Source organism: Drosophila persimilis, unplaced genomic scaffold (assembly GCF_003286085.1).
Source record: "Drosophila persimilis strain 14011-0111.01,24,50 unplaced genomic scaffold, DperRS2 tig00000191-arrow-pilon, whole genome shotgun sequence".
In the NCBI taxonomy this organism is placed as follows: Eukaryota; Metazoa; Arthropoda; class Insecta; order Diptera; family Drosophilidae; genus Drosophila; species Drosophila persimilis.
The window spans coordinates 13,022,282-13,046,452 of NW_020825298.1; the positions used below are offsets into that span (position 1 = coordinate 13,022,282).

The 24,171-nt window shown below is 37.0% G+C and overlaps 3 protein-coding genes across 8 annotated transcripts; 2 read left to right on the top strand and 1 right to left on the bottom strand.

Moving 5' to 3' along the window:
• Positions 1 to 747: 747 nt before the first annotated feature.
• Positions 748 to 4,631, top strand: LOC6589308 (FERM domain-containing protein 5). 2 transcript variants are annotated; one of them, XM_002014370.2, is made up of 8 exons: positions 748 to 866; positions 2,012 to 2,116; positions 2,171 to 2,213; positions 2,278 to 2,451; positions 3,027 to 3,406; positions 3,463 to 3,551; positions 3,605 to 3,822; positions 3,887 to 4,631. In XM_002014370.2, the coding sequence occupies exons 1-8, from the start codon at positions 777 to 779 to the stop codon at positions 4,543 to 4,545; spliced, it is 1,758 nt and encodes a 585-aa protein (XP_002014406.1). In that variant the 5' UTR covers positions 748 to 776; the 3' UTR covers positions 4,546 to 4,631. The 2 variants fall into 2 exon arrangements, 1 of the variants encoding a protein (XP_002014406.1); XR_003408701.1 differs by lacking the exons at positions 3,463 to 3,551; positions 3,605 to 3,822; positions 3,887 to 4,631 and adding an exon at positions 2,518 to 2,680 and having other exon boundaries at positions 3,027 to 3,087.
• A 2,358-nt stretch (positions 4,632 to 6,989) lies between these two features.
• Positions 6,990 to 9,963, top strand: LOC6589307 (protein CEPU-1). Its single transcript, XM_026988653.1, has 7 exons — positions 6,990 to 7,062; positions 7,161 to 7,375; positions 7,469 to 7,585; positions 8,161 to 8,254; positions 8,481 to 8,608; positions 8,999 to 9,167; positions 9,797 to 9,963. Exons 1-7 carry the CDS (start codon positions 7,023 to 7,025, stop codon positions 9,883 to 9,885), a joined length of 852 nt encoding a protein of 283 aa, XP_026844454.1. The 5' UTR covers positions 6,990 to 7,022; the 3' UTR covers positions 9,886 to 9,963.
• Positions 9,964 to 11,055: 1,092 nt separating this feature from the next.
• Positions 11,056 to 23,971, bottom strand: LOC6589679 (phosphatidylinositol 3,4,5-trisphosphate 3-phosphatase and dual-specificity protein phosphatase PTEN). 5 transcript variants are annotated; one of them, XM_026988821.1, is made up of 11 exons: positions 23,718 to 23,969; positions 20,375 to 20,547; positions 20,172 to 20,316; positions 19,390 to 19,577; positions 19,214 to 19,321; positions 18,872 to 19,019; positions 18,126 to 18,235; positions 16,209 to 16,301; positions 15,846 to 16,152; positions 13,313 to 13,372; positions 11,056 to 11,740 (listed from the first exon to the last, which is right to left on the bottom strand). In XM_026988821.1, exons 1-10 carry the CDS (start codon positions 23,815 to 23,817, stop codon positions 13,353 to 13,355), a joined length of 1,392 nt encoding a protein of 463 aa, XP_026844622.1. In that variant the 5' UTR covers positions 23,818 to 23,969; the 3' UTR covers positions 11,056 to 11,740; positions 13,313 to 13,352. The 5 variants fall into 5 exon arrangements, with proteins under 5 accessions (XP_026844622.1, XP_026844625.1, XP_026844623.1 ...); XM_026988824.1 differs by lacking the exon at positions 15,846 to 16,152 and having other exon boundaries at positions 23,718 to 23,966; XM_026988822.1 differs by lacking the exon at positions 11,056 to 11,740 and having other exon boundaries at positions 12,899 to 13,372; positions 15,846 to 16,086; positions 23,718 to 23,971.
• Between the last annotated feature and the right edge of the window lie 200 nt (positions 23,972 to 24,171).

Genomic DNA, 24,171 nt, shown 5'->3' on the forward strand with positions numbered 1-24,171 from the left:
CAAAAGCGAAATATTTTTCAACTACGAAATAATTGTTAGAAGAATTTGCATATACATAGGTACATATATACATATCTGAATAAAAATTCCCACGTCTCTACAAAATCGACCCTTATGGTTTCGTTTCAGCTGGATTTACCAATGGATTTACCCAATCTTGGTGGTGCTTTCTTCAGTAATCGTCTTTCTTCTTCGCTGCGGCAAGAGCAGCAGATCCCACTAGTAGTAATTTGGTGCTTATGTTAATTTTTTCATAACATTACTCTTAGTTTCCTTAAAGTAACTAAAAACACAGCTGACTAAACAGTATAGTGGAGCATGCACATTTGTATACACTCTGCTCCCAGCGAAATATATGACAAACTCTGTCGTCAAAATATTTCGATGATCTGAGCACTAGCTTTTTGGCATACATATATAGCTCTCTCTCACACTGCATTCTTTCCCATATCGCTTATAAGCCTTGTCTCACTGTCTAATCTTGCAGTGTACTAGTATATAAGTATCTTAACCAAATAAGTAGACTGAAAACAAGAGAAATAGTTTCAGTAGTACTTCGTTGTGATGACCTTATTTTAACTTTTGTCAAACGTGTTCAGTGGTTGCTTTTATGAACCACCCCTAAAATACCCTCAACTGAAAAAAGGACGAAAAAGGACATTATCGAAATATTTTGATATTATAAAAATTAATGACTGCAAAGTTTTTATTTTTTTACTTGGAAATAAACGTATTCTGTATCGGTTGCAATTTTGAAAGTTTTTACCAAAAACAATATGTTTAAAAGTAAGCAAGAAGGAAGTCTGGTGTATAAATGCACAGTTCGTCTACTCGATGATTCTGACGTAGTAGAATGCGAATTTCAGGTGAGTTTTGAATTTTGGAGAAAATATGGATTCTGATCACATAAATTAGAAGTGTATGGATTTATTTAAACTAATACATGGGCTACATTTGCATTCCCCTGGAGCGCTATTCTAAAATAATTTATAAGCATCTCCGAGCCCATACATACATATGTGCATATATATGTTTTGCATTTACATATGTATGTATATGTTTTTGGTTATAACCTAGTAGTACCAATCCACCTTGAAACATTGCATGAATCGTTTATTACAGTGTCCTGGGCGGAGCTAATTTTTTACATGATAATCCTGGGTGTCTAGTTCTTGATGGGTTGGATGAATTCATCCTCCGCGATCATAGAAAAATAGTGGTTGGTATGTTATTCTCGTCCTGCCAGAATAGGGCGACTTTCTGCAGTTCCAGTATTACCGTCTGCATCATCTGGTCATCTCGCGCAAGAAGTATCGCCACAGCGGATCCTTAATGTTCTCCACCATGCGCTTGAGCACCTCCAGACGGTGGCTGAGTTTGTCAGCGTCTTTATCCAGGACGACATCTGTATCCACTTCGTCGTCGTCGTACTGCAGCGGCTGCATCTTGAGCAGCTTGCTTCTCGGCAAAGCCAATGTCACAAGCGCGTCGAACATTCATGTTGAGCTACCGAGCTTTTTCTGCAGCGTATGTTTGCGATCTACTCATTAAATGTCGACGAATGTTCGGACAGCGTTGTGTAGCCACTAAAAATTGGTTTGTTCCTACTGGCTATAACATTAATTCGATCTGATCCAGATTCGGCAGTCTGCTAGATATGGTCATTCTCAACGATTCTCCGTTTTTGGTTAATTAATAAAGACGTTCGATTTGAGGAGGTAAAAGAGTACGATATGGGAAAAGAAAAAAACTTAAAAATCCAAAATGGACCGTGGATTGTCAAGGATTTAAAAGCTGAAACTATTTAGCTGTAAAAAATGCTTCTTTTTGAATGGAATTTTAAAGTTCCTGTCGTCCTCAGCATTAAAAAAAAACCTTAAAAAATGGCACTTATGGTGATCCGGTTATCCGGCCCAGTGGAACCACGCAGTTATATTACATATATTTATATGACATAAATCCGCTTTCATACAAACAATTGTCTAAATATTTAATGAACTTCTCAAAACAGGCGTTCCACAAGGGAATTTACTTATTGGACTACTTATGTGGCGAATTAAATATAAAAGAGAAAGACTACTTCGGCTTGCGATATGTCGATTCGTCAAAACAAAGAGTAAGTATATATGAGTAAAAGTATGTGCGAATAAACCTATTAACTTCTTAATAGCACTGGCTCGACCTGGCCAAATCTTTAATAAAACAAAGTAAGGGTGAGTTATCACAAATTCGCTTAAGGTATCTCCATATATTTATTTAATTTCCTTTGATTAAAAGAACTGGATCCCATTTTATTCTCATTAAGAGTAAAATTTTACCCCGCCGATCCATTTCGTCTTACTGGGATCTCTCGAATTATGTTGTATAAACAATTAAAAAGAGATTTAAGACACGGACGTTTGTACTGCTCCTTTGGTGAGGCAGCCGCGTTGGGTGCTTTAATTGTACAAGGTAAATCATAATTTATAAGTTTACAAACGCACAATTATTAATTTATAATTTATTTTATTTATTTAGCATAGGCACAACATTTTTATAAAAGACTGTTCAGACTGAGACCCAGTACTTTTTCAAACTTACACACAACTAATTTTCAAGAACCCTTTTTTGGCCAGAACTTGTTTCCTGGATTTTTTAAATGGACCATTTTTTGTGTGAGGACTTCTTGATTTTTATCTTGGTAAATTTATTGAAAGATCATATTAAAATATAGCTCTCTCTCCGATCGAGCCACTGCACTTTTACAAAAATCAATATCAATTTGTTTAAATCATTGAAAAATGAATTGGTATACCCATTATGTTGTTGTAGCAATATTCGTCTGTCTGGTTGTTCATGTCCAAACTGGTCTCCCAGTTTTAATGCTTTCTTAATAAAATGTTTTATACAGTATTTTTCCATGTTTATCCATACGTACAGAAATAAAAATAATGATAATACGTACAGATGTTCTACTTTACTTTAGTATAGTATGTATTTTGGAATAGCAATTCACACATTTGTATGTTTATATATATAAATTACAGAGGAACTTGGAGACTATAATGAGAAGATTCATATAGGCGACTATGTTTCGTCCCTTGAATTGGCCCTGCGTCAAACGGAAAGTCTGGAAAAGAAAATAATTGAACTTCACAAAAAGCGAGAGGTTGGGCAGGATTCTTTCTCAGCTATTTATGACTTTCTGGGTATAGCTCGCACACTGGAAACCTATGGAATTGAACCCCATCCTGTCAAAGATCACCGTGGATCGCAGCTTTATATTGGTATTAATAATTCGGGTATTAGCACGTTCATTGCAGGCAAACGTTCACAACATTTCCGTTGGAATGAAGTGCATAAGATTAACTTTGAAGGGAAAATGTTTATTGCACATTTAAGTTATACTGATGCGAGCCGTGAACCTGTATGTATAACAATTAAAAGTCTTGTATTTCTACTATAGTTTGTTCCGATTTATAGAAAAAGCACACTATTGGATTTAAATGCCCTTCAGGCGCTGCTTGTCGCTATCTGTGGAGATGTGCCATCGAACAAATGCTGTTTTTTACGTAAGTGTGGTCTAATTGGACAGATGAATGCATTCATTGGTTAATCATTGCAGACTGCCCAATAGTGAAAATGCTGCTGTCGTTTCTGGTGGAGGTTTTTTCTCTTGGGGTACAAAATTTCGATACACTGGTCGAACAGAGCGGGAAATACTAACTGAAAATATAAATGCACTGCGCGAGCAAAAAATAAATGGTTCAAGTTCGAGTAAGCGAAAGGCGAGCAGTGTTCCAGCCACTCCTTCTAGTCCCCAGGGAGAATTATCACAAATACGTAAACTAATGCTTCATTGATCTCTAAATAAAACTAAAACTATATATTTTTATTTTCTAATTAGGTTACAGTAGCTTACCTCGTTCAACAATGTCTGAACCGTTGGGATCCTCCATTATACCAATGAATCGCAATCATGTTTTTGGCGCTCACAACCAGGATCAGAGCACTTGCTTAATCGATAGCAATGGATGTATTCAAATGCCTATTTTAGAGCCCGTTTGCGAGGAGGCTCGTCTACGTTCGTCAAACATTGAGAATGTCAACTATTTGACAAATCCGTTGACTGGACTTCCATACCGAGATTTGATCGAACATTCTTCCACTGAATTCGGTAGTGGCTATGATCAGGCCAGAAAAAATAAAGAAAATACAAAGCAATACACTGGCTACGCGTCCAAACAGTACTATTCACTACCTAATCCTAACTCGAATTCATCAGCCGGTATGACAGTCACTAAGAAAGTTGATAATTTTTCGAACATGCATAAAAATTCAGTTCATAGTGCGAAAACATTACGAAAATTTCGCTTATTGCATGCCTTTATTCCATCGGTTATTTTCGTAGCTTTCGCGATGGCTGGAACAGCTGTATTTATAATGGAGTCAGAGTCAGATCTATTTGAGCAAATACGCAATTCTCCTGAAATGATTTGCCTACGCTTCCACTATTATCAGCCTTTGAAAGATTTTTTTTTACAAAAATTTGGTAGAAAAGATTAAATTTATTGCTAAGTAATCAGTAAGAAACATTTTAGTTTGATTAAAATCAAAAACATCTTTAGGATCTATGTATATATTAAATAATGCTATAAACATATGCTCTTTATATTCTTATATTTCTCATAATGAATATTAAATTGAAATCCTTACATTTCTTTTTGTGGACCCTTCGACCTACTTTTTTATGAGAAGAATGATCTGTGATCCTTTAAATCTAGTAAGGTAGATTGTAAAGTGTAATTTCTTTGACACACACAGCTTCCATTAAAAATGTACCGTGGCATATGCTTATATTAAAAACGTGTCTAATAGATTTATATTAGATGATAAAAAAAACTTGCTTATCTATCTGTACATTATGTTTCTCTATTACTAAATAATCTTATACCACATTGAATAAAACAGTTTTAAAATAATACCTGTTTTGCACAACATTTATTTATATTTTTTTAACTCTGAGTGAGCGTGAATTTTTCTTTGCGTCACTTTGTTGATGGCCTTATGGACAGAAATTCGGGGTAGGGTGAATTTCGTGGCAGCTACTCAGTTAGGGACTCTCGTAGTCTCCACAGGTCATGCAATGTAAAAGACAGAGTTGGACATAACGAGGAGTCGCAGAAAAAAGGCTGGCCAAATCACGGAGTAAAATGCAAGGAAATCAATTCTATCTCCTGCTGTGGAGAAAGCGAAGAAGAAGAAGGCTACATGAAGTGGCCTGGACTGAAAACAACAACAGTGCAACAGTGGAGAAAGAGGGTGGATAAATTCGCAAAGTCGTTCGGTCTGGCTGAAAAGAGCTACCAGGAAACAGGGGGAGAATCCACGACTGAAGCACAGTGATCGCCAAGAAGTCACCAACATCTTCCGGACCGAAAGTATAGATAGACTGGTCTGACTGGGAAGGGCGACTCCCCGAAGCAATGGAATCAAGTCGAGCGAAATATAAAAAAACGTGACCAGGCTAAGATCACATTTTGATCTGCAGGTGGCGAGCATCGGTGGTCACCCAGAGGGAAAGTTCTCTCACGCAAATTTTGCCGAATTTTGGCAATTGATCATCTCAGCAGGTAGGGAACAATGAGAGACCTGTTGGCTGTTCGACATTAAAAAGCGATTGATGCGACGCATCTCAATATAGCTTAAATACAAATAGTATTCGACTTCAACGTAGTTATCTACGAAAAATTTGGCTGAATGTTTTAACGCCGCATATAAACCTGAATTTATATCGACTTTTTACTGGGACGGAAAATGACAGAAGACATAATCATAAAACATCAACTACTTGCGATCCCAAAACATACATACATAGTTGTGAATCAGGAGAATCGGCTGCTGAAGGTTTCTTTGAACCAATATCTTCTTGGGTCTTAAACGAAAATATAAGGTATTTGTGTTTTGACACAGCCGAATGTAACTCCAGACCTAGAAGTTAAACTTGTATTCTGCTGGAAAAAATATTAAAGAAAGAATTACAATGGCTGGCCTGTCGTCAGCATATTTAAGAAATTGTACTTACCTAATATTGCAAATTTTTTGCCAAAAAATCGTAAGATAAAAAGCACCTCGTATATGGTCACTCAACATAGAGGATATGGTTATTTTACTTTGTACATAGAAGAGTTTGTATCAAATAAGCTGGGTGCTTTAAATCGAACATCTACCCGTAATCTTTACCTTGTGCGCCAAAAACCGTACTTTCTGGATATTCCATTACTTAGAATTAACATTTTAAATGTGAATCACCACGTCCGGATTTATTTAGTCCGATTAATCGATTAACTTTCTACTTTCGATATGAAACTGATTTTAAGTTAAAAAAATGCACTGTATCAAATAAGCTGGGACTGTATGGACTGGACCACTGTATGTATGTAGTATTTTTCTTTCTCTTGGAGTACGATGCTAGCGGTGTCACTTCGAAGATTTTATGGAAGAGAGTTAGTGGTTCAGATCGAAGGCGATTGGTGGTACGTTTAGGCGGTCAACTCTACGCGGAGAGTCAGGCAGCCGCCTGAGGTTAACTTTTTTAAACTCACGCTCCCTCTAAGAAAACGTTTGGCGCTCGCTGAAGTTTTTAAACTGGACAAAGTTTTTAAGCACAAAAAAACCCGCAAGTTCACCGCCTTGACTTAGCGAACATCCAGGTTAGCGATTCTATTAAAAGTATTTGTAGTCTAAACAAAAAATGTACATAATATAGGATACAATTACGACCGCAGCCTGTGCGTATCGAATGTTTGTCGACAACTTTAAATTAGCTATCGATAACATAGATGTTAAATTTTTAGATCAAATTATTAAAACACAAAGTGAACTAAAAGTTTGGATATTTTAGTCAAAATGTTTTTTACTCGAGGATTATTGTGCGCATGTCCAACCCCAAGAGGAAGAAATAATTACATACATGTCTGTGTGCATATTTCAATAAACATTGTGTCCAGTTGATGCTATAATGTTAGCATAGAGAATTAAAAATGCGTTACTATTGGACTTATCGGATGATTGTATATATTTGTAAGTTCTACTGTCATTCAATCAATTGAGTATATATGTATTTATTTGCCACTGCTGTGGCACATTAAATCGTTTTTCTATGAAACATTTTTATATAGTACTTTCACGAGAAGCGTCCCCACAAAATACATATTTTGATGAAAAAGTAACAATAGTAGAATCTGCAAATATAAGTAATGAATACATTGCGAACATTAATAAGGCGCTAAATAGAGGACCTTATTTTGATACTTCTGCGACCAAAAATGTGACATCTCTAGTTGGAAAAACGGGACACCTGAATTGTCGAATAAAGAATCTGGGCAATAAAACGGTACGTCATCAGTTAACACTATTATCTGTATAAAATAATATAAATAATAATAATAATATAAAATAAAATATTTTAATATACTTTATAAAACAGGTATCATGGATACGACATAGGGATTTACATCTATTAACTGTGTCTGAAAGCACTTATACATCGGACCAGCGATTTACTTCCATTTACAATAAACAGACTGGAGACTGGTCTTTACAGGTGTGTGAAATGCAGAAACATGAACAAAACAAAAGACTCCTGTAATATCGATATCTCGAACATGAGATTCCCGTTACTTAGAAAAAAGTTTGTAATACATATGTTGAACTTAATGGGATTACATTATCCAAATAACTCTTACAATTAGGACGCTTTTTGCATGCACTGTTGTAACTGGTATAACAAAGCAACGTCCAGGAACCTAGTTTGTTCATTATAACTCCAGACGAGTCGAATTTCTAATGGATTGTGTTGACCCGTGTGTCTTAATGTCCGTCCATCTGTTCGTCTTGTTTGATGCCTAGTTCTCAGTCTTATTTTATCAGATCTAATCAAGTTTCATCAAGTCCAATCTAGTCAGCAAGACAGGGATATCATAAGACTCAACTACAAATTAGTGTCTTCACCATAATGTTAGTAGAAAAGTTTGGCCCTAGTTTTACCAAAAACTAGTTCACCAACTCCAAGTTTAGGTAAATTGTACTTTCGAGGAATAATTCTACGTCCAAAAGAGAGTTTTCTCCTCCAATTTATATAGAGAGATACCATTTCATTTAACACTTTATATTTTTTAGATAATGTTTGCACAAATCAGAGATTCCGGAATATACGAATGTCAGGTTTCAACTACACCTCCAGTTGGCTATACCATGATATTTTCAGTTGTAGGTAAGTTCAAGAGCATATTTGATATCGTAACAAATGGGAAAATTGTTTGTCGTGCCATTCACTAGAAACAGTCAGTTTCTCTGCATAGTGAAAAATACTTCCCGTTTTTATATTCTCAATCCGGAAAATTTGAAAATAAATTGCACGGTGTTGTATTTTATTTGAAGTAAAAGCCTGTGAAATCTGTCATTTATTTATTGAACTGTTCGCCTTTAATCAATTATAGAACCCATTACTTCTATTCCTGGAGGCCCTGAATTGTATATTGACTTGGGATCAACGGTGAATTTAACGTGTGTCGTAAAGCATTTACCTGATCCACCCCTTACAGTGCATTGGACCCACAATAATCAGGTATTTATAGACAAAATATATTATGTTACACTAATGAATAAGCAGTGGTGCAGCAGTAAATGAAATCAGTAAACGTAAAGTAAAACCTGCAGCAGCCCATGCAGGCACTCTCGCGTTTTTATCTCGACCCTTTCTTTCTCGATCGGGCACGGGTAATTCAGAACGCCTGCTCTTAAATAGTCTGGATCTCGCATTTGAGTATTGTACGTGTTCTATTGTCTTAGAATAGATAATACACCAACACAATCTTGAACCGACCCCCCGTGTCTTCAATCAACACCGTCTTGAATCGATCTAATCCTCTATCGCTATTATTTTTCGATATACTATAAACTACCGCAAAAACCCACATTTATTAAACCGATTTATAAAACGTTTCTTATTTTCTAGGATATAAATTATGATTCGCCACGAGGAGGAGTGTCAGTTATAACTGAAAAGGGTGACATAACTACGTCATATCTTTTGATACAGCGAGCCAAGCTTTCCGATTCAGGGAAATATTCTTGCTTACCGTCGAATGCAAACCCCAAGTCAGTAAATGTTCACATACTTATCGGTAAGCACTATTTCATTTCTTATAGTTTTTCAGAGGATTATCTTATTTAAAAAAGGTTTGCATTTCGCTCTAAAATATACAATTAATTAAAAAAAAACATCGTCCCAATCTTTCTTTTAAACATTGCAATTAGTAAGCGAATATTTTTTTTATTTATGTTCGTATATCTCTATGAAAAAACTCACAACAGACAAATCCCAGACATTAGAAAAGACATAAAAAAAATCCGCACTCTGAAATATCATGAATTTGTGCCTTCTCTTAACGGTGGTTCTAGCAAATCTTATTATATTCATGTGATTATTATGTTTGGTTGTCACTAAATAAATTTCAAGCAAAAGTCCATACTTATTTTTGTTTTTTATAATAGACAAGTCATATTCTTGAAACATAATAATTTTAAAATCACACTCTTATGAGGATGTTTCGTAATTTTGACAACAAATTAAAATATGATAGAAAAACTTAAAAAAAAAAATAAAATGTTAACCCAATAAGATAAAACAAAATCGAATAAAATTCAGAACTTTTTTAAAATGAGTATTTACAATAATTGAAGCTTCGGCCGCCGAAGTTAGCTTTAAAATAAAATATACAGTTTATGCGCTATTTTCTTTCTTTTCATATAGGTGATCATCCTGCTGCCGTGCAAAAAGGCGATAGATTAGTTCCCTATAGTTGTCTTCTAATAATTTTAATAATTTTTGCATTTATTTAACTTAGCACTGAAGTATGAAAAATATTATACAAGAGCATATGTATCGTTTTGTAAATAATAAATACCTTGCCACATAAATACAAAAAAAAAAATATAGTTTAATTTTGTTACAGACTTCCGGATCGAGATATAGTATTAACAGAGATATAAAAAAGAAATAATGGCAGTATGTTAACACTCCTGGCTATCAAGCCAGATCTAGCGGCTTGTCTTGGCAGACGGGTTGGGAATCTGTGACGATATTGGACCTGTGATAATAGCGAAGGAATACTGGACGTAGATTAAAACTGACCCAACCTTAGGAACATTTTTGCTGGGTTAGAATACTGATTGATTATTAGCAACACATTTGTTTAGAGAAGGATATCTAAATATGTTACCTGTTTCCAAAATAATACCGTACAATAGGTTTAGTAAGGAATGTGTAAATGTTTATATGATCGTGGTCGGAGCTGCACTAATATATCAGTGTGCGCCAGATGCAGCAGTCGAAAGTTCAGATGAAATCCAAGCGATGAAGTGGATAAACATAGTTGACCCCAGGCAACACGTTTTTTCACGATCCAACCGAACCGACTTTTTCTGATAGATTTGTGACTTAAAAATGTTATATGTTGAACAATTATTTTAAAAATTTATCGGATTTGCTTGAAATTCGTTCCTGTGGGATTTATGGGGTTGATAATTACGTATTTGAACTCAGATATCAAAAATTCAAAATAGATGATCCCAATATGGTCAATATTCGGGATCGTGGCTTATTACTGCGTTCCGGTCAGTGTCGGGCGTCCTGCCGTGTGGCGGTAGGAGAATATTCGGTGCGCAGGTTAAAACACACCCCGAAGTTGTAAAGGAGTCCACCTACCTTTGGCACAAGTACCGCTTAAAAAGTTGGTTATGGTTGAGTTAGTGGCTGTCCAAAATGGACTGCCCCTATTCTCTACCGCGACGCTCCTTTTATTGCCGTAAGTGAGGTTTTGGGTTTTGGGAATATCGCATCTGGGTTGTCTTAATGGTTCCGTGGGTCAGGTGAGAGTGTGACCGTTGGTTGGTGCGGTACGGAAACAATTGGCATGATCATTGGCAGCGCAAACTGCCAATTGGCTGCGGATCCCCTGGCTGAGGGCGAGCGCGCTTGTTTTAATTCAAATGCTGGGTGGTATCAGTAACTTTATGCTTAAGCTTAATTTATTTTAAATGAAGATCTTCAGGTTTTTTTTCTTAATCTATAAATCAACGCTGTTTTCTTAATGATATATGATGTGATGATCTATTTATATATGTGTTGTGGCGCAGGCGTTGTACGTCCTGGCACTGGGCGTCACCCTCCCGTCTCTTTGTACAGTAGGGCGTTGTCGGTGGCTTCGTCTACTCCCTTTCGCATCTTGATCCGACGCTGTGCGTGTTGCGGGCTATCGGATGTCCTCTTCTTTACCAGGTCCATGTGCGCTGTCGAAAATTGGACGCCGGCTGGTACCTCCCAGTCGGTCAGGATTGCACCGGCTGGTACCTCCCAGTCAGTCAGGATGGTACCGGTCTTTGCAACGTGTTGTGGCTCTGGTTCTGGAGTTGGTCTTCTTTCTGATTTCGCTAGTCCGAGGTCAAGCACGTCGTTGTCTGCTTCCTCACCTGCTTGGCTCTTGGTGGTGGTATCTCTACCTGGTCTCCAGCTAATTTCTTGGCGTGTGCTGGTTTTTTGCTGGGGCCGAAACCTTTGCCCCTGATACCCTCATCCGGGCTGCGATGGGTGGCGAGTCTGTCAATACCTTCGTCCTCTTTTCTTTGTTTTACTTCGCAAGCATCTTCTCGTTAAATTTTGTGTGCTGTGGCTTCGAATTTATTGTTCTCCATGTCTCTGAAAAGATAGAGAGATGATACCATTATTGTGTCTGTTGTTTGATATTCTCTGTTTTCGGATTTCGGCTTTGAGACATATGCTCGTATATTTTTGCTAGGAGCGTTGTCTTTGACTGGGACCTTACAAAAACAGTTGTATTTTGATTATAGTCTGCTTTGTCGATTTTCTCCGAGTGAGTTTTCATCCACACTATTTCCCCAACTTTCGGTTTTCTCTTCGTCTTAAGTTGTAATATCGTGTTTTTTTGCTGATGCTTCTTTCATGTTATGTTTCATTATCGCTTTTGCTTTTTGTCTGCTTTTTTTTTTTTTGTTCTTGTTAACAAGTAGTTTGGTATTTGTCGTCCCATTTTTTGTGTTTTCCTTCGTTCGGTCGGGTTTACTTGCAGTTTGCGTGGTGCTGTGAATACCAGTATGATTCCCCATGCTTACATTACCTGCTTCGTCTTTCTGCTTGTAAATTGTACTCTTTTGCTTCTCCTCTTGCCAGTATTGCCAGTAGAGACGAGACTAAAAACGACGTTCAATTGTATACTTAAATACTTATTCAGCTTTGTTGTATTAATATACAAAAACCCCCGTATGTACATATATACTTTTCGGGGAACAATTTAAACGCCGACGCAATGGTTACACATAAAGCAGCACCTCCTTCGCTCAAGTACTCACCTGTATGATACCAGGCAATTACAAAAGAAATAAATATGACCTTATATGTAGTAAATGTTTACTACAAAAAATCATTTTCTGTCTGTTGTATGGTTCTACAACCAGAGACCTCTCGCAGTCTACTACATAAACATTGAGGTCAATTAACGATATAGCATAATATATCAAATATAACTGTATATATACAATTGAAACCTATACTATCTATATAAAAGCACACTAAAAGAAAATATGCTAAGTTAATGCTTTAAAATAATATCCGCACAGCAGTCATAATTCTCGCAATAAAATGGTTGATCTATCCCAAACCTTAAATTTAATTTACAGAGATTTATACTCTTATTAGAGCACCTAAATCTTGAATTTTGGTTGCGGTAGAGTCTACTGTCTAGCTACAATAAAACGCAAGACCAACCAAAAAACAAGAAAAAATAAACAAATTTGTTTAAGTTAAAATAATACCCCCATTTACTACAAAACGAACAAATAGAGGGCACATTTGTATTTTTGTAATTTTTCGCCTTTGTTGCTTACAGACTTAGCAGACTTAAAAAATATAATAATACAAGTCTCAGGGAAATAGGGCTTTGTTAATTTTAGCCCGAAGATTACATATTATTCCCTAAGCCAGCACAAGTGTGAGCTGTTCAACACACATAATGCATCGCGCAACTGTCACATGATAGTGGTCAGGCCTTAATGAGCCCCACTTACCAGTACTCACTTTTTCCAGGAATAGCCCTATTTACTCGTACATATATGGCTTTACTGATTTCTACATTACAAAATTTACATGAGTTTATTATTAAACATTATTTTTAGAACTACTTAAATAAATATCATAGTACAGTATATTTACAAATTCGATAAGATTAGCCAATTGCTTAGCAGTTTTATTTACTTTTCTACATCACCAAGAATTATAAGTCCGTAAGTATTGATTACAGGCGTGTTGATTCACCTGAAATTAAATTACAATAAAATATATTATAAGCAATATATTAAAAAAAGCTTTGTAATATGTATGTTTTATACGAATTATGTTAACACCCTAACATTGCACAGAAATACATTTCTGATTTGAGGGCCCCAATGACACGTAAAACAATATTTGTTTTATTTTTTTTTTACTTTTTAGCAATTTATAAAATGTGTGTTTAAAACATATTTTTACCCTGATCTCGTTTTACATAATGTTGCATTGTATTTTTAAAAGAATCGTAATTCCTGAGACGGGCCTCGCTAATGGTTAAGGCGATAGCGATGCACTCAGCGACGCCCAGTTGGGACTGCTGAAGGATTTAAAAAACGAGCGCTGAGTGAACGCTTTGGATAATTTGCGTGTCGCCAAAGTTAACCCATCCAATATGCATTACTGATAAACATTTTTTTTCCGTTAATTATCGTTTCTCCTGAGCTGGGTTGCCACCAAGTTGATACAAAGAACCATACTAGAGCGTAATATACCTCTCACTCACACTCTCACCGACTGGTATAACTCTTTCAATTGAAATGTAGTGTAATAAGGCGATTACCCTCTATGCACTCAGCATGGAGAATCATATGCAGAAAAAATGAAATGATATTACTGTTATCAATGAAGAATTTTATAATTACCATTCGGACTTGATTCAGTCGTAGTTCTTAGCCAAGTCTCTCTTCTGAACGTACTGAATAACCGTCCCACATTGGTACATGGCTGAGCTATCAGAGTTTCTACGGCCAATCGAAGATTTGGATGGAATTCGTCCTCTTTGTAAGCGAAAATCTAATACGTAAAAGGTTTTCTTCATAATGGGTATCTCATTTTAAATTCCCTGCAGAAGTGGGTTGATTATTTTATTCTTCAAGTCGTTGCTTTAACATATCAGAGGGCACTCTGGTAATATTTGACACGATGTACAAGGTGGATTTGATCTATTCAATTGCTTTTAAATACGTCCAGGGAGTCCACGTAGACTCCGGTATTTCTTGCCACCTTTTCTTATCAACATTGGGGCACTATTTGAACTCAGGCAAAGGACACAGCTTAATAATATGAAAATGGAATGGAAAGGTCCCAAATAGGGCTTACAACGCGGCTTCACAGGTCTCAATAAGCTGGTTGATACTCCAACTAGCGGTCTCCCACACCTCAGCACTTGAGAAGAGCAGTCTTGCGATGAGCGTCTGTCTTATCGCATTATCCTCATTATCACTCTTACTTTATCGTCATGCACACATCCACATATTTCTCATACTTAAAACAATAAATTGTACATTACTAAATCGACCCCGATCGAAAATTTTATTTATACTTCAAAAGCTAGTGAAAAAGCTTAAAATACACAAGTACGATTCGCTGCCACTTTAAAGCGAATACATAATTGCTTTGGAGGGACTAGTGATTTAAATAATATAAGGATTCCGATTTAATCTCATTTGCGTCAACAAATGAATCTGAGAGTGCCCTAATAGGTCCGGAGCTGAAGAGAGGTGCTATGATTTGCAGTCGAATGATAATCAATCGGCTTCATCTGTTCAGCTCATCTGGGGGGCTGCTGAGTCGGTCCTAGAATCATAAAACAAATACAAAGGCGCCGAAAAATCGTACCAGTCGCAACTAGTATACAGTCTTTGGCGACGCGCCAATGTCGGTCCTCTAGCGCAAGCGAGAGTGGTTTAAAATAATACCATAACAATTATATCTTTTGGACATGAATATGTCTATTTTCTGCGAGTCTGAGACCGACTAGGACTCGCCAAAGACGGTGTATTTTGTGATTCATGGACCGATAGCCTAAAAGAGAATTTAAGTACCAGTACCCCGAGTGCTCACACCAGGAAGCGTCGAACGAAAATTGTAATGTAATTTGTTACGGATGCAATATCTTGGTAATTGTATTGTACAATGTCTTTGATAGCACCCTTATTCGGTACCCCGGTATAAACATTTTCGTTTGTCTATGCTGTTTTGGTGGGGTTTATTGTTTATTAAACAGTAATTGTACTCAAATGCACAATTATTATTAACTTATAGAATGCAGCATCAATAGTCAAATAGCAAATAGCGATTTTTATCAAATTTGTGCTATCTATAGAAAAAAGGCCGCTTGTTTCTACGTTGTAAAAATATCCAGTTGCAGAAATGTGTTCTCGGAATGACTTCTTTCAACCAATGTGTTTTATGTGAGCTAAATGTATGACACTGATCGGGCCGATTCTGTCAAATGGTCTGTAATAAACTAGTTCGCATATAAATTGACAGGCCGACCCATGGACAGGACTTTATCGACTACACATGCTGACTAAGAATATATAGTTTGTGTGGCTCTGGAAGGGGGAAACCACTGGTAATAATCGTAGTACCCTTTTTAAGGGTATGAATATGAGGTAACTAGTCATTGAGAAAGGGGTAAATAGTGCTTGTGTTTTAAGTTTGACAGAAAACTCACCAGATTCCCAATCTTCCTCTCCATCTTTTGGAGAAGATTGCTTATATGTGATGTATGAATCATAATTGATGTGTTTATTATCATTTATACTTCGAGTATCAGAGGTGATATTAATTTCACCATTCTCCCAAGTGGTTAAGTTACTTTTTGTAATGGACGGTGGTTTGAAAGTATGTATTTTTTTTAAATCCATTCCTGTGGAATCATTATTTAAGTTTGATGCAAGAGGTATGTTATTGGGCTGTTTGCGTTTTGACGCAGTCGAGACATTTTTTAAATTGGTTGTTGTGTCGTATTGAATTTTAGTCTATGAATATTAGATTTTTATATTACATATTTTGTGCCGGGTAAAATGTGTCTTACCGATATATCCTGGTTTTCCAATGCGGCTTTTGGTTGCTTTTTCGATTTCGTTTCATCATTGAAACACGCTTCTCCCTCAAATAATATGGAAATCTGTAAAAACAAACACTCTTAGTTTGAGATTGAAAACTTTGAAGAGTAGAGTAATATAATATACGGATTGAGGGATATAAACAGAGGGCTTCCTTTTTAATTGAGGCAGTCTGTATTTTCGAGCGAATTTATACATTGTTCCAAACAACTCTGAGTCAAGATTAACCATTTTCAGTTAATACGGCATAGCAACCAAATAGTCGACCAACTGGGTTTGCCCATTCGATACATGCTCTGCGCCTAAGTCGCCTAAGTCCCGAAACATGGTGCTACGATGTCTAGAATCTCGTTACCCTCCTCTTACAGTCGAGCCTCCTGTCCGACTTACTCGGGAAACGGTACTTTGTAAGCAGCGAGTCGGCTAACGTATATCATCTTGTCGAAATGACTGCGAAGCACGGAGGTAGGGCCTATCCAGTCTGATTCGAGTTTCGGACATCGGCCCACTTTCCGGACAAGTGTATACAGCCATAAAAGATCACCCGGTAGGTGAGCAGCGTTCGGTCCAAACGTTCAACCATTCCGTCAGATTGTAAGTGAAGCGTGGTAGTGTGGCTTTTCTCGACGTCCATTAATCGTAGGCAGGCTCGACCAGCCTTTTCTTCCGCTTTTTTGCAAACGCAACAATCGTTGCAGAGTCCAGTTCCAGAGCGGTTTTGAATCTCCATATTGTACTGCTACAGTCTCTCGATTCATTTTGCGACTTGGCATTCCGGCTCCCGGAATTAGAGGACCCGTTGAAGTGAACCGTGATCCGTCCGTACATCAAATTTTGGCCGTAAGATAATGGTGCAAGTGTTTGGTTGACCGAATTACACCCAGTAGTTACGCAATAGCTGAGCTTTGCAGGACTAAAAGTATTGCCGTGGCATTCGATGACCACCTCTAGACCGTTCTGCAACTGGCTTAGCATGGTCGTGGAGCCTGTAACGTGTAATGGCACCATACCCCAAAAAAAAACTATAGGAGTAGCGCGCTTAGGTCCACCGTGGCTTCATGCCGGAGAAGAAAGTCGACTTCCAGAAGGCTAGGTGGCACCGCCTAAAGGCAACAAGTCTTGAAGCACCGAGCGGTGCTCGCAGGACTACGGGGCAAGCAGTGGTATGTAGTGCGACTTTGACGTCCCGCTTGTTGAGCAGGGATACGGAGGTGGTATGGTGGTTGAGTTGACTTCAGTTAGTTTCCCAATGCAACCTTTTAGAGTGGCTTGGGCACTGAACGATATGTTGCATCTATCCTTGGACGCTAGGGGAGTCGGCCACATAGAAAATGGAGCAACCGGAGTTTCGCACCCCCAGTAAGTACGGACTGTTAAGTTAGTTTATGTGCTGTTCGAAACAACTCTATATCTCCTGTATCACTCGAGAACCTTCGACCAGAAATAAAAAAGATCACGGACGGGTATTTTGAAAATTTTACAATCAAAGCAATCTTTAACTAAACACGCAAATTAAAAACATTACTGCTTGCAATGATACCCAGACCTCTACGTATCTTCCCAAATGTATAAAATTACATTAAAAATTTAGTATTAAAATGTAGTACAACCAGGCAAAAGATATTTAAGTTATGCAAAATAAAAAAACCTGTCTTTTTAAACTATAAGAAAAAAACTCCAAACCTACGGAAAAAAGGTCTAGTTGTGAACGATCCGCCCCAAAAGAAACCTCAACCATTATCAACACAGAAGACTTTTTAAAATGTATCAAAAGTAACTTTAATCCCTCACTATAAGAGTAACTCAATTCTGTACCACGAAACATTTTAATTACAAAACTCACTGTTGAGAATGATACGAAAATTAGAATAAATAATGCAACTTACCTTGAAGTCTTCTGAAAACAATTTGTGTTTGCGGTCTTTATGAACACCATCGATTTCTGATTTTTTTAATGTGTATGTACATTTTAAAAGGGTTCCGTCGGATTCGCAAACTAGAAAATATAAGTAAAAATCGAGTACAATTCAAAGACAAAATTGTAAGTTTTTTTTTTATAACTAGTGGGAATGTTTTTGTCCTATGCACCAAGTATGTAGTCTAACATGGGTACGAACATCATCAAGAACAAATTTTCGCGAGTAAAAATTGTTAAATGCAAGCGACAAGTTATGCGTGCAGTAAATTTAGCTTCTTTCAACCATGCCTAAAGTTAAGTTTTTCTTAAATTCCATGTACTTTTTCAGTAGCTTCTCCTTCGATTTATTGCGTACGTGCCTGAACGATGCTCAAGCTCAATACTACTCGGCTCTCAAGATACAGAGCCGGCTGCAAGGCAAGAACGCAAGGGATCCACATGCAATGTTGAAAGGGGTGCATCACCATTGTGGATGATTTTAGGTGATAATAAAAGCTAATAAAAAAAACTAAATGGAAAAGCCTCTGACGAGATTTTGAGGAGCACTACAAAATAATGACCCGCAATGGTAAGGAAATGATAGGAGAACGTTGAGACTATATCTATAACTCTAAAATGTATTTATGTTTAAGAGTAAATTGAAATTCAGACAAACAATTTGTAAGGTGATGACCTATGTAATCATATGGTAAGCTGAAATCAATTTATACATACCTGAAGAATTTTGAACGAAGAATGTATTTAGCCAAAAATGGAAAATTGCTTTCTCTGAAGACTTTTGTTCAAATTCAAATTTTATATCACCGGCAACCGATAGAGATGGATTTATATTCAACACACAAGATTCTTGAAAATCAAATCTCTATAAAAATAAGACAAATAGTTCGATGGTAAATATGTATGTACGTGGTCAAGTGTTATTAGTTTTTTATAAATTAGTATTAATAAAGTAACCTAAATATCAATATATTTGTCAGTATCTTTTTTGTGTATTCGAGAGGAAGAAATGAAGTAACAGAATATCTAATCACAAAAAGATGTTATTGTTGTACATACATGTTGTTTTACATTTTCTGTTGTAGAGTCCTGTAGTACAAATACTTTACATTGTACCGTCCCTAGGTTTTTCAGCAAACTGGACTCCGAAAACCGTATTTCACAGACCTAGCAAAAAATAACGAAAAAATGATTCTTAGAATAACTGAAAATGATCGTTTTAGACAAATACATACTTTAAACATTTTTTTTGAATATGGAACACTAGAACAAACTAGGTTTGAAAAATACTGAACATATCGTCGCTGAGATGGGATTGTGACACCTTTACCATCCTTTGTACGTTTTTCATCATACCAGGCCAAGGCCTCATCAGCGGATTTCTGTAAGCCACTGTACAGTAAATATGCACAAATCATGGTACCTAAAAAAATTCAAATCGGAACTAGTTAGTTTCGATAGCATCGAACGCAGTAAAGCAATCACGCACCGCTATAATCATAAGTTATATTATAAAATATTAATTTTTGGAGCATTTTTAGTGCCAAAAGAGGTATTTTTGCTGGCCGACGCCGTTAACTCCCGTCTTCTGAAGACACCACCATAAAGTTTTGGTGTATACAAAAACATAATATTTGCATTTTGCAGGTAGGGATCGTTTCATTCCTATGCCTTACTTTATATTAATATTTGTCATTTATAAAATAAGCTCTATTATAATTTGTATTATTAATTATTCCAATTTGTGATTTACGCGACCGGTTCAGTTACAAGGGTCGCGCGTCATGCGGCAGCGCCTCTTGGTAAGTTGGTAGCTACCTTTGGCTTGGTATCGCTTGAACCACTTCATAATAAAGTCACTATTTGCTCAAATGGTATAACGGGAAACAAATGTAACAAATAGTTGTTTGACTCTAAGCCGTCCCTTCTGTGCGTTCGAAAAATATCACCAATATCAGCGTCTGCTAGAGTATCCTAAGCCTATTTATTTTTAAATATTCAGAACTATATTTCGTACCTGTTCTTCCTTTTCCAGCTTTACAATGTACGGCAACGACATTTAATACATCTTCCTTGAGCCAAGAATCCACATCTTTACAAAATTTTTGTATCAATTCAATCGTTGGAGGATTATGATCTTCGAACGGAAAAATTGCAACTCTCTGTAAATAATTTAATAATAATTTATTAGTGAATAAGAAAAGTCAAGGTATATCTTACCCCATGAAATTTATTGGAGTCATAAATGCGTTCAAGACATAGATTATAAATTTTATAATGATCTCCATGCTTTTCATCCAAAAATTTGAGAACATCTTCTTGACAATTTCTGTACATGCGCTCCAGTTTATCTGGCGAAGGATACCCCATGGCAATTATATTGTCGTAAATGTCTGTTAAATGAACAATTAAAAACATATTAAAAAATTAGCTTCAAATTTATCAACGTCTTGCTTTGACACCACATGGCTGTCACAATGGCTGATATAATATATAATATTTAACGAGGGGGAACGTTGTGAGCCGCGGCAAAAGCCCCGGCTCTACTTTATTCCCGGTACACAGTCAGTATATATGTGAGCTTATGAAATATGTAATTTATTCAATATATTTTATATGTCGTTTAATGTCATGTACTTCAACTTCATGAAACTTCAACACTAAGTTTGGTTAAATTATTAAAAATACTTATATTTAATTAAATTCAGATACAATCGAACTTCAAGTTCATGCGTCAAAGTATTATAGTATAATCGATTGGGAGAAGATAAGATAGCATAAGGCAACAATATTAAACTTAAATTTTCGCTTCAAAATAAACCGACTTTTTTTTTATAGATTTGGGGAAATTTTTTAGTGAATTATGGTTTTTTTTTTGTATGTATGTGACTTTACTTAACTTGAAAATCTGATAAATGCAGCTACAAGTCGAACCTAAACACTCGTATTACGAGATTTGTCCGCTCATCGGGTGCTCTAGGCACCAGCAGGTATGGTGCCGCTAGACGGAGTCGAGGAACTGTGAGTGAAGAACAAGGATCTCGATAGCCGGGTTAGCAGTTGTGTTGCTATAAGTACGGAAAATTAAAGTCGGGTGGACAATTTGTCGGATCCGTAAGAGGACAGCTCAAGGCGATGCCTGGAGTGTGGACATCTAGCAATCTGCGGTGACAGAGGGAGGTTGGTGGCAAAACTGACCGTCAAGCTCTTGAGCTTGAGCTCTTTCGCCGCATGGTGGACCACATCGAGAAGTTCCCTAGCCCACTGGAAACCCCTAATCAAATTTCCATCGAATAGGTGACTAGCGAGAAAGTTACAATGGCAGCCAGGAGCATTAGCCCGAACAAGGCGTCAGAGCCAGACTCTATCCCAAATAGAGCCCTCACACTCGCCCTCTCCCTGTACCCGGACACTTTCGCTAAGCTTCTGAACCAGTGGAAGACACAGAAACTGGTGTTGCCAAGCCGGGCAGCGTCGTCGTATAGGCCAATTTGCCTGATCTACACAGCGGGTAAGCTGCTCGAGACTGTATCAGTTCTAGTGATGAAGAAAGACGTAGCCGCCATGGAGACGACCTGCAACTGGCTGGAGCTGGTTGGGCTTGGACACGCCTTCGTGCAAACTGCGGAGTCTAAGTAAGTGGCGATACAGCCGTATCTCAGGCCACCATCCATCGACGTGCCTTCGCAGCTACCAGCAGCGCTTCGGACACGAGCAGTCTGCATAGTGCTTATGATGCGGACACAGCGTGGAGAAGAACGCCGAGCAAATCGAGCAACTGCTGGAAGACGCCGTGGGTGGTGATGTCACCTGGTGCCCTACATGATCCGGTCGCCGAATAACTGGAAAGCGAACAGCGATCTCGCGGCAATCATTATGGTAGAGCTAATAAGCGTCAGAGAATGGAGCAGCTAGGCAAGGCGATGCCTCCTCAAGCATTGATGCACGGCCGTCCCACAGATGGAGGGATCGCATAGTCCTATTTGTAAATATAAGTTGTATATAATAGCCTAACCTGTATAAATAAATGGAATTTAACAAAAAAAAAGCCAAACAGATTTTCTTATTTTTGTGGGACGCAGGGATCAGTTTTAGTGCACCATTGATTAGGCACATCCATCATATCCCTGTGTTGACTGGCCCTGGTCTAAACTAGTCCTGACATTGGAATTGTCTACAATAAAAAGCGGGAGGAGTGGACAGGAGAGGGTGTCAGAAACGGAAATTTTTTCTTCATTCTGTGCATAATAATGATCCGATATAAATTCTGCATATTCTTTGAGTAAATTAAATGTATCATCAATTGGTTTAACCTTTTTTCAGATTTTTTATTGGAATCTTTGTTTGTTAAAATCAATCTTTATTTCATTAAGAAGTATTTGCATGACTGCCACGGTAACGCACTGAGACATTTTTCTGCTGCTGCGGTGTCATTACTCAAGCAAGTACAGAAAAACAGCCAACGAATTTTAGTAAAAGATATCGCAGTAATTTTTTTTGTTTGGGAAAATGGAGCACCGGATTGACACGGAGAATTCTCAAACAGCATAATTGTTCGGTGTTTGTGTATGTACGGAAAATGCCATTATGCTGCGATATGAAAAAAGGTCATGTGGAGTAACAGCCGACGATAGTGTTGTGTTGCTCATGAGTGAGTGAACAAAAAATAGTTGTTCACTTAAGTGAGCAACTGAACATGTTCCTTCCAAGCTGTTCTTTTTTGTTCACTTGTTCTTTGTTGTTCACTCGTTCTTTTTTGCTCACTTGTTCTTTGTTGTTCACTTGTTCTCTACTCACTTTTTGCGCAATTTTGCTCCTCAAAGGGCATATTGCGATCTGGCAGCTGTTGCTCATATTTGCGTTTACTTCACACTTTTTGTATTACCGGCAAAGCTGTTTACTCTTTCAAAAATTCAGTATGTCGCTAATTCGAAAGTATATTGAAATTTGGAACCATCTGTGCATGAATAGTGAACAACTGAGTGAGCAAGTGAGCAAGTGAGTAACTGAGTAATCTAAGAGAGCAAGTGAGCATGTTCACCAAAATGAGCAATGTTTACCCAACACTAGCCGACGACCACTTTTTCTGTGCAAAAGTGAACAAAACTAAAATGGAAGTTGTTGATCAATTTTAAATCAATGTTACTCGAATTGTGTTTGGTAAAATTCATAGGTGGAAAATTGAATATAAAGACGTATGTAGGTATAAATTAAAAAAAATTTAAATTGACGTCGCAATTGTTTTAAATAACTTATTAGCATACACGTCCCGTAGAAAGCTAGATTGTTGAACCCAAAAAATAAAGGAACACGGAGTTCGCTAAGACAGTACTAGAAAAAAAAAACATGGAAGGCATGAGACCAGATTGTGTTTGTCAAGGCTCGTCTTTCAAGGCTTAGGCCACATTTTGTAACATATCAGAAACATATCTGCTAACGTGAAGTATAGTAGGTCTGAAGTATCTTGAAGTATATATGGTAAGCAGTATATTGAATAAATTTGTACGTAGCTATATAGTTAGTATAGTAATTAGTGTAGTATGCATTTATATTAACTTCTTACATGTAAGATCCAAGTCGAATCGCTCTCCTTTGTACCGAATACGATTTTTGCTCACTACATTGCGTATCACATTGGACATTAACGATATTGTGTTTGCCATTTTGTTCTCGTTGATGTGTATTCTATTTATTTAATTTTTTTTTAGTTCCAGCAATATATCCATTGGGAAAGTCATAGATTTTTTTCTCGTTGAGCAATACATCCATTAAGAACTTTATAAAAAGACGTTTTAGTCATTATTAATACAAAAAATTTCTGGAACAAAAAAAAATTTACAGATTATTAATAAATGTTTATATGTATATAGTTAAAACTAAATAGTGTTAGGTAAAATACTATGTATAGAATATACTTTTTATACAATATAGAGCATGTGTTGGTACATTTTCATCACTTTTTAATTTGAACGCCTATCAAATCTTTTAAAACAAATCAATCCTTTTAATTTTTGTTA